Raw genomic sequence first — 10,669 nt, 5'->3', positions numbered from 1 at the left:
TTTATTTTTTATGTTATAATTTATTTCAAACAATAAAGGAAAATAATAATATCAGTTACAAAAATATAGTTCTTAATTTTTTTACCAAGAGTTTACTAATGTACGCTTTCTTGCGTGACATATTTTAAGTTGTTAAACATTATTTACTTCTTTTATTCGATGTACCTTACTCTTTTGTTTTATATTTTTGTTGTTTACTTTGTATTGAGTTTGAGAGTATATTCTCATTTCTCACACGTACCTACCGACGTTCTTCGTTTCATGGCAATGTAACAGTGTCTGTCTTGCTCCGCCTTTAATTTATTGGATTCGTACGTAGTATCTCTGTCATGAAAAATGAATTGTAACGTCGGGAAAATATTTAACAAACTAATAGGCGTTGTTTTGGTTCTGGTGAGTACCATTCCATCAAACAGGTGTGCTTTCCGGGGGTATTTTCTGGTTGAGTAATCCGGGTGTAATTTTCTGGTTTATTGTGGGCAGCATTGCAACTTCCTTTTTTGAGTCTTGCATATGTATGTACACGTGGTACCAGCATATGTATGTATGTTTGCGCCCTTTCGTGATTTTCTCGAAGCCCATTCAAGTCAGACGAGTGCAAAAGCCGGTACACGTTGCACCTGTGTGTGTACACGATGATCGCGGACGTGTTGTTGGCCTTTTTCATTTCTCCGGCTAACGAACTGTTCACCAGTAGCTGTGTTCGTCGATATTCTCTGGCCAACAGGCTGGCTGCTATAATATCCCCACCTTATTTGCTTGCGTAGTGCACACAAAAAAATATTCCGATCTGGGATGTCGGTCTCAAAACACATCCTACGCTAGCTAGCTTGGTTGCACTTCCCATCATGTCAACATTTCGTGTATACGCCAATTCGAACAAAAACTAGCAGAGGTCATTGATTATTCGGGCATATCAGAGGTGAATGTTTTAATCTGTATCGGTTGCTGTGACCAACGTGATGAGAGAGATTCGTTTTATTGTTATCGAAAGTCTTTCCGCGGGAACTCTCTTTATTTTTTTCCTAATTCACTTCGAGTCTGCGAAAGCGGTTCGACAACTTTCGCGTTCGGAGAAACTGCTTGATTTAGTAAGCGGCTCAGTGCCAACAAGAGAATGAAGCCGTTAACAATTCAGTCATTCTATTAGTAATGCTGACTTGATGGAGCCTTCGCTGAAATTTCAGTATGCGAAATTTTGCGCTGTTCTTCTGTTGCGCTTATTAACCCCTTAGATACCATTGAAAACGTGCGTGTAGCGTGCTCGTACGGAGGCTGACCTTGATATACACGCAACAGAAATCCAAGGTTTCTGACGTTATAAGCAAAAAAGAAAACATGGTTTAGTTGTCGATGTCTGTATTGCGAATGAGATATGCTCCGTGTTTGGCGTTCACGCCGACAGTGTGCTATGCTTACTCTTTTTAATTTAAGTTGACAAGCCTTAGTTGGGTAGCAGCGGCATAAAAATACCACACAAGGGCTCCTTGTAGCACAGCTGCAAGCAGCGTGTGCACAGGTGTTGATATAGCACCCACCAATGTAAGACGTACGCGTCTGCTGACGTTGCAAATGTCCCACGTGTATTTTGCTGGCATGAGTTGCGTAACTCGTACATATACATTATTTTTGCTTGATTTTTCAGTTTTTACTGAAAATGACCTCAGCTTTTCAGAAAAGGAAGCCATCATAGATTATAAATTTACTCCATCTTGTGCGAGAGCAGGCCTGAAAAATAGTATGCGTTGCAACTGCTCTTTACATGGAGGTCTCATTTTGGATTTACACAGCCACTTAGTTTGTTGTGGTAGTGAAATATGCAAAAGTAGTAGAATGTCAACTCCTCATATCTTAAAAGTAATGTTTTTAAATGACCTTAAACCTGTGTTGTATTTCTGTTTGAGCTTAATGCAATCCGTGTGAAAACCTCAGCAGTTCATCACTGACTACTGCAGTGTTTATATCATTGATGTTGATAAACCCACGTCTCTTTGAAGACCTGGGTTCGGGTCCCAACTGCATCAAGTTGCTTTCATTTCTACCTTATTTTAGTATGTCTACATTTAAATTACAGAAAGTAATTTGCCCTATGCTATTTTTAGGTTCATTGTCTGTTGGCTTCATATGATTGCGACTAAGCAAAATCAGGCCCCTCGGTTCCCCTTCATCTTGTTAATTTACTTATAAGCATCAGTTGATTTGTTACTTCTTTTCACTCACCATCTATAATAAGGTTCTGCAGAAGTAAAGTGTTGTGGTTTTGAAATGTGGTGCACTGCACACACACACACACATATATATATATATATATATATATATATATATATATATATATATATATATATATATATATATATATATATATATATATATCATTGTCTGCATATATCAGTTGTTTTGATAAAGTGCCTTCAGTGTAGTTATCCTGTGAAGTGAAATTAAAAGGCACATCAAATTAGGGCACTTTGTAGTTTCATGTTCAATTCCACTTGTGCTCTTGGCTTGAGGCTTGTGAGCATGCCATTGCAGTTGCCAAGGCTTTATTGTAGTAACCTGTTCAAAGTTATTTGTGAAAGGCCTTTACATAATGGTAGAGCTAGTGCTCGGAGTATTTAAAAGATCTGCTACTTTGATTTATGTTACTATGACATTATTGGATTCAGAACAGACATTAGCCTTCATTGTAACATTTGCTTACTTTGGTGACAGTGCGACTGTCAAGGTGTCCTATGCCGTTCTTCTTTTCTCTGATCCAGTATTTTTGTGTATGCTAAAAACAAAAGTGAACTTACTGAGGGATATGCGCATGGGCTAAGCAAAGTGAACTGAGAGACATATTGTGAAAGATATATGATAACGGGACTACCGTTGGTGAAAATTTTTTCAGGTTGTATAAGCAAGTGCTGCCAGCTTGGCATCGCTGTGTTTCAAGCAGTGTAACTTGCACTTTATTTAATTGATTTTGAGGACTTGAAAACTGAGAAATAACATTTTCTGTTTTTTTTTTAAGGCAGTCTGGAGTACATGTTCCTGCAGTATTGAAGCTGGCATCCTCCACTCTATTTTAAGAGAGAAAACTATAAAGGAACTAGATCACCCCATTGACAGATTGAAAATCATAACTTCCCAAAATTTTGTTTTTTTCTTTGAATGACTTAAATTAATTTATAAATCCAAGCCAGGAGTTTATTTTGCATGAAAACTCTTCTGCGTTTCTTTCTACGACACAACATGTATCCATAAGTTTGTATAGCAGAGACATGGCAAGATTTTCTGACAGAGGCAGCATAACTGCAGCTCTCTTCTGTCCCTAGAAGTATCCTGTCTAGAAACACAGTATTGTACAGAAGGCTTCTAAGGAATTTCCCTTCAGCAGGCTCCTTATGCCATTTCGTTTTGTTACGCAGAAGTGCGGAGCAATGGGTAAGCTCAAGTTGTCTTCATGGCTGTATCACTAGTGAAAGCTTTGGCATGGAAGTCCATCTTGTGTGTTTTCAGCAACTAATTGCTTCTGTGTAAAAGAGTTAAAAGCCATCTGCTACAAAATTCTAGACCGCATAGAAAGCAAAGTTTAAGATAGCGTAGATAGCCTCCGTGTAAAATTTTATGTTTGAAATACTAGTGGAACCATCACAAAAGGGTCATAAAAATAACCTTTTATATACCAAAACTGGACGAAAACGCTGTCATTACCTCTGACGCAATAATCTAGAGCGCATGGCTCCCGGCCATCATGACCTCCAAGATTAGGTGGCAGTGGTGGCATGCTGAAAAATTTGAGGCAGTGTGCTGGAACGTGTGTCATAGCTGCTAACCACCAGGTACACACATCGTCTGCTTAGGTGATGTTTAGAGGCTACTAATAAAAAAAAATTATGCAATTACCAGCCCTTCAGCTTTGCCAAGATTGCTTCAGTGGTATACACAACTCATTTATAACCAATTTAGCCAAAGTGCAATTTTATTACAATTTGCCTTTAACAAGGATGGGAGCACGCTACTAGCCACTGGCTTGGCTTCCAATTACCTAATTTTTCAAAAAAAAAATCTGAGGTGCTGCTATTAGAAAATGAAGAATCAATAGCACCTTGTCACAGCTGAAAACTCTGAACATGCATGTGATCACTCATCTTGTTACATATGTGCCTCACCACAGCATGTATTCATACTCGGAGAGCATAGCTAGTTTGGGCTTCTCTGCAGCTTGCTCCTGTATTGATTAAAGGGCAGGTTGTTGTGAGTGTACACACAGTGTTACAGGAAAAAGCTTGGAAAATGTGGAGGTGGTAATGAGTGGGCACACAGTGAAGTAAAAAAAAATTTTAATAAATTTTCTGGAATCTTTTTTTACATAATTATTATTGTGTATATGTTTAACATAGCCTCCATTATACTCTGTCATCCACTGGCACTGAAGTACACGGAGCGTATGCCTGGGGTCCTAGAGATAATAGCAATGTACATTATAGTTACCAAGCATTGTCTTCTCGTTAACAAAGCTTTAGGTTGCAAAAGACCTATACATTAATATCTTATTGTAATTTTATTTCTAAATTCTTCTGATCAGAATGGGATGGTCTTCTGAGTACATAAGTAACACAACCTTTCCCGCATCTTGATCTTCTACACCCTTTTGCTGTTGGTTCGCACTGTATAAAATGCGCACCTTCTGCAGTGACATGCAGGCAGTCCTCGCAGGCATGAAGGTCACCAGCAATTGCATGAAATTAAAAACCATGCATAGTTTGTTTGTTTTACACGTAATTTGCTGTTGAGGACACAGTACTACTAATGCAGCCTGTGCTTGCCAAAGAGCTCATTCTCTTTTCGACATCAACTTCTCTGTACCATCTGGTTCACAGCAGCATGCTGTTTGCTTTGCATTATGTGCTGCAAGTAGACTTCCATGTAGACATACAGTAGACTCCCATTGAGACACTCGAAGAGATTGGGAAAATCTGATTTTATCAGAATTTTGAACTAACAGAAATGATTCAGAAAACTCGATGTCTGCCATTCCTGGTACATCGAACTACCCATGATGAAAAGCAATAACTGAAACAGCATTAAAACCAAAAAGCATACGTAAAAAAAGACATTTATTAGATTTACACAATAAATTTGTGTTATGCACTCTTAAGCGTGATGTTACCAGCCAGCATGTTGTGAATATCTGTGCGCTGTCACAAAAGCTTACATTTTGCTTAGGTTTGCTCAAAAATTCTTTAGTACTGTCATATAAAAAAAAATGTGCCGAAGTGCTCAGGGCATTATCATTTGCATCATGTGTTAAAACCACTAGTTCTTGCGACTCTTGGACAATGCCCTGACATGTTATCAGCATGCATAGGCACATCAAGGGCTTCCTCAATTATTGTTCCTAAGGTATCAGACCTTCCATGTCATCATTGATGCAGTCAAGGCTGTTTATGTCCATTGAAACACCATTTGCTTCTTGTGTAGTTGGCAGAGTTGCCTGGTCCAAGTGTGCCGATCCAGGCCTCTTGGTGAGCCAAGTAGCAAGGTGTCAATGGGGTTGAGGAAGTTAGGCTTAACAGAGTTTAGTGGCTTTTGTTAGAATCTTCTTATATGTTTTTTTAATTTCTTTTCCATTGGGCCTATGGGAAGCCAACCAACTTTTCACACATTATTCCTCGTATCCAGAATTTGGTTTAACCATGTTTGTCTTAACAGGCCATTTTGGGCCATTTGACAGTCCCGTTCAGCAGAGGCTGTGCTGTCAGTGTAACTAGTGAGCAATATCAAATGCCCCCATTTGACCAAAAAAATGTGTTATGCTCTGAAGTTCTGGTCTTCATGTCTAGGGATAAGGAGCTTATAAGTGCCATCACACTTTAGGCACCCAGCCAGCGAAAACATAGCATGTGCTTGCGATATTGCACTGTATAGGCCGACAGCCATGCTGGTCAACATGACTGGACTGATTTTGACCTATTCTAAAAAAAACAGCAGTTTCTACTACTTTGGGTACTTAACCCAGCTTGGATTAATGGGTACTTATGAAAATAATTTGTTTCTTATTGGTCATGCTGAAGAGAGCAATCCTGGCAATTATGAAAAGCAAATGCTGTAGCTTCTGAAGCCATTTAAGTTAGTCCTTGCTCCTTTAATGTGGCTGTCAATAGTAGGTGAGCTTTACAAGTTCTTGTACATTCAATTTGTGCTAAAATGTGCATATTTTATTCAAGTTCCCCTATAGTTTCAAAAGCCTTCTTGAACCTATTGCACATCTCAGCATGGTAATGTGTTTCCATTCTTGTTGCAGTTGCTGTTAAGTGCGAGACAAGTCTCTGCCGAAAGTGTGGTAGCGTTAACATCTTCAAATTTTGATGAGCATATTGGTATGTTTTTCAAGCACACATTTTTTGCATATGTATTTTATGCTGTATTCCACAAGCATTTTTCATTTTGGCATTACCATTATTTTGCAGGAAAGCATGAACTAGTCTTTCTTAATTTCTATGCTGACTGGTGCCGATTCAGCCAGATATTGGCCCCAGTTTTTGAAGAAGCAGCAAAAAATGTTCATGAGCATACAAAGGTTGGTACATGTTTGAATTACTTATGCGTTTCTTTTTTGCCACGTGACTGATGGCAACAGAAATATAGAATTCCTCTGGCCCCATTATTGCATCAACACAAGGTCAGTGACTAAGCAGAATAGCTTTGGATCGAAAGAACAGAGTAAAGAAAAGGCGCTGTCAATGTCACCACCAGTGAACGAGGGTCACAGTTGAATGGGCAGTGGTCTGATTCATGGGGATAGGGAAGAGGGGCTTACTGAAGTCGGAGTAGGACTGGGTGATGATGTTCAAGTGGGGTATAAAAACAATTCAGCAAGAGTTTTTATGGGAGAAAGTTCTTTTACTCACTTTCTTTTTTGCTGAGCCTACAAACATTTGGTTTCGGAGAGTAGAAATGTCACAAAGGAGCATTCAGGGCATTGCAGGCATGGAATTACTGAGGCATACCTGCCAATTCTCCTGAATTTTCCATAAAATTTATGAATTTGAGCTGGCTGCACTATTGGAAATGTTTCGTTGAGCTTTATGAAAAAATGCTGTTCATGAAAAAGTTTCGCTCGTTCGTATCCAACCATGCACTTGGAAGTCTCCTGGAGTCATTTCCTGCAGCAAGGCAAACTCAGCAACAGCAAAGTTGCTCTAGAAGTCATTGTGACCTAAAAACAATGCGTTGCTCATCAGCTTGTGCTGCGGCTTGTGTGCTGCATCTAATGCCAAATCGTTAATAAATCGTTTAAAACATTTTCACTCTTTGCCTAGGTATGTGTTTGTTACATGTGAATTAAGACTCGCCAGTTAAACGTCAAGCATATGTCTTGCGTTTGCTTATCCATGTTGTTTTCTGTTCATACAACGTTTGCTCTTTTGGTAACTTTATATTTTACACCAATATCTGTGCAACTAATTCAGTGATAGACATTGCCATAACATATTGTGTTGCAGTGTGGGCCTTGAATGTACATATTGAGGAACATAGATGTAGATGAAAGAGACTTCAAACTGCTACAGAACACTCCTGCCACACAACAGTGCAATTGTTATTGCTGTAGTAAATGTCTGTGCATCCAGAACAATGCCATCATAGAGGTTATCCAGTGATAAATGTTTGGTGAAGATACCTTTTGGGAAAATTTAGTCCGCAATGTGCTAGTTTTTGGAGTTTTTTGTCATGGACTCAACTGCATAGTTGCCTTCTTAAGTGTTAACTTAAATTGGCTCTCATGACATTTATGCTAGGAGCTTCTATATCATTCCTACTCTCTTAGCACAATGGCCTGAAAAAGTGTTCTGAATTCAGAGGCTATTAAAAGGCCACCTGCAGTTGAGGGGTGCGCACTGCACTTGAGTGCAAGGCCTACACAGTGCACCTCTTAGCTACTGGCTGCATGCTTAGGTGGCAAATTTGAGCATTTTCAGTTTTTTGCATTCTGAAATATTTTTTGGACAAGTACCATGGTACGCAGTATGCATATCACAGTGTTCTCTCTCCCTTTCTTTTTTTCTAGGAGGAGACTAACAAAGTGCTGTTCGGAAAAGTGGACTGTGACAGAGAAAGTATGTAAACTTCGTTTTTTAGTATGTTTTTATTGTTAAACCTTTTCAGTAGGCTACTTTTTTGTATTTACATTAGTAGTGTCATCTCATCAAGGTTATAGTTGGCTGCTTTGTTGTCATTGAAGTGTTCCTGTAGCTGACTATAGACAAGTACTTGTTCAGCAGTGTGTGTGTCAATGAATTAAGGTTTTTTGATGCAACAGCGATGCAGACTGTCTGTCTGTCTCTCTGTGTATGTGTGTGTGTGTGCATGCATGTATGCACATATGCCTGGAGTTCTTGGAACATGCATTGTTATTTCACTGGCCTTTTTGCCAGTAATTACAGAATTTTATCTATATGATACTGTTCAAGCCTCTCAGATGCTAATCATTAGCATGCACCATTTCATTTTTCTTTGTGCTCCAGCATTTCAGCATGGGCTATGTCATGCAAGACTAATTCAATGGTGGATCCAGGCTTTTCCTGAGAAAGGAGTCCAGGGAATAATGCTGATATTACTGTTTCAAGCAGTGTTTTTGCTCAGGAGAGAGTTTTTGCTAGCAACCACTTTCTTTTATTTCTTTTTAACGGTCATCTCAGCTAACTTCCGAAGAGGAAAATTTGCGCGAACGCTTGCAGCCAGTCTCTTTTTCTTTTTTTTTTTTTTTTTTTTTCCGGGCACCTCAGGCTCGATATAGTGTTGTCCTTTGGAAGCTGAAAAAGGCGAGTAACTTTAATGCCTTGCAACTTTTCCCTCAGTGCTTTAGGAAACATGTCCATAAATGTGGACACTGGTAGTACACATGGCGAAGCTGAACGAGAAGGGTAACAGCGGCTCGACTTGTTTTTTTTTTTTTTTAACACGACCACATGAAGTCAACAGCCAATAAAGCCAAGGAAAGCATAGTGCAAGTTAACTGTGGTTTCAGTGTAATTAAAACCACAGTTAGCTTCCGCTATGGTTTTCCCTACTTCATTGTCTGTCGGTTTCATGTGGTTTTGGAAGTTATGTATGCTGTAAATTTGTGCTCTGTACTGGAATGGCACACTTTTATTTGTGCAAGTAGTTGTACAAGGCTGAGACGTTTTGTGCTTTTTTGTCTTGCAGCATCTATTGCAGCTAAGCACCGCATTACAAAATACCCCACATTAAAACTAGTGCGCAATGGTGTGGTTATGAAACGAGAGTATCGTGGACAGCGCTCTGCAGATGCCATGAAAAACTACATCCTCGAAATGCTGAAGGACCAGGTGAAGGCGATACCACACGAGGCAGAGGCACAGCACGTGGAGGTAAGGAGGGCTACCTTGCAGTGTGAGGGATTGAGCAATATTCAGTGACCTGTTTGGTCACTGCATGTTGCCCATTGTGGACGAAAGTCTCTGGTGGACTGATGCAGTCCTAACAGTTCCACTTAGGTATGGCTACAGTAAGGACATACGTAGCATCCTCTTTGTAAATCAATACATTGCCACCTCAGGTTTTCTAACCTTGTCATGAAGTAACACTAATGTTGAGAAAGAGTTCAAGCTCCTCTACAATAACTAGAGACATATATAGGCAGTGGTACATTTCAGTTTTGACGGATATACACAGAAAGACACTATTTGTTTCTTGTTCAACAAATGTCTTCTTGTACATTTCTGTCAGAACTGCATCATGCCACTGTCTCTACTCTTCTAATTACCGAATTCTTACTTTTTCTGTTACTTCTATATTAACCGGTACATTTTGCATTTTGTTAAGGGAAAATGAGACATCCACCTAATCGTAGCAATTGCTACAAAGGAAACCCATATGGGTTCCTCGAAAGAAAAGCTTTGCAGTTGAAGAAAAATTTGTCCTGATCTGGGGCTCGTACCCGGTACCACCACCTTTCCGGGCCAGCCGCTCTACCATCTGAGCTAACCAGGTGGCTAGCAGATAGCAGGGCAAAGTCGAATTTGTCAACAACTGGAAGCATAGGCAAGGTTTTGATGTAATAGTTCTGGGAAAGCCCACAAGGTGGAGAGAAGTAATTAAGGGAAAATGAGACATCCACCCAATCATAGCAATTGCTACAAAAAAAACCCATACGGGTTCCTCGAAAGAAAAGCCTCGCAGTTGAAGTGTTTGTAGCAATTGCTACAATTGGGTGGATGTCTCATCTTCCCTTAATTACTTCTCTCCACCTTGCGGGTTTCCGCAGAACTGTTATGTCAAAACCTTGCCTTTGCTTCGAGTTGTTGACAAATTCGACTTCACCCTGCCATCTGCTATCCACCTGGTTGGCTCAGATGGTAAAGTGGCTGCCCCGGAAAGGCGGTGGTCCTGGGTTCGAGTCCCAGCCAGGACGAATTTTTCTTCAACTATGAAGCTTTTCTTTTGAGGAACCCACATGGGTTTCCTTTGTAGCAATTGCTACGATTGGGTGGATGTCTCATTTTCCCTTAGTTAATTACTTCTCTCCACCTTGCAGGTTTCCGCAGAACTATTATGTAAAAACATTGTACATTTGGGTTCATGTTTCTTATGTCTTGAATCTATCCACTTTCATCTTGTTAAAGGTGTGCTTAATATCCAACAAATGCAACTGAGACACACTTAT

The 10,669-nt window shown here is 39.7% G+C and overlaps 1 protein-coding gene across 1 annotated transcript in view; it reads left to right on the top strand.

The window, feature by feature from the left end:
• The first annotated feature begins 214 nt into the window (after positions 1 to 214).
• The window catches only part of ERp44 (Endoplasmic reticulum protein 44), a 56,981-nt gene continuing 46,526 nt past the window's right edge, over positions 215 to 10,669 (top strand). The window contains exons 1-5 of the mRNA XM_050194332.3: positions 215 to 393; positions 6,287 to 6,362; positions 6,453 to 6,562; positions 8,051 to 8,099; positions 9,190 to 9,374. Of these exons, the coding sequence (XP_050050289.1) occupies positions 337 to 393; positions 6,287 to 6,362; positions 6,453 to 6,562; positions 8,051 to 8,099; positions 9,190 to 9,374 (477 nt within the window). The 5' untranslated portion in view covers positions 215 to 336. The remainder of the gene's footprint in view (positions 394 to 6,286; positions 6,363 to 6,452; positions 6,563 to 8,050; positions 8,100 to 9,189; positions 9,375 to 10,669) is intronic.

The sequence above is a fragment of the Dermacentor andersoni genome, chromosome 1 (genome assembly GCF_023375885.2).
Source record: "Dermacentor andersoni chromosome 1, qqDerAnde1_hic_scaffold, whole genome shotgun sequence".
Lineage (NCBI taxonomy): Eukaryota > Metazoa > Arthropoda > Arachnida > Ixodida > Ixodidae > Dermacentor > Dermacentor andersoni.
Note: the sequence above shows the minus strand (reverse complement) of the source record. Positions and strands in the feature narration are given on the sequence as shown.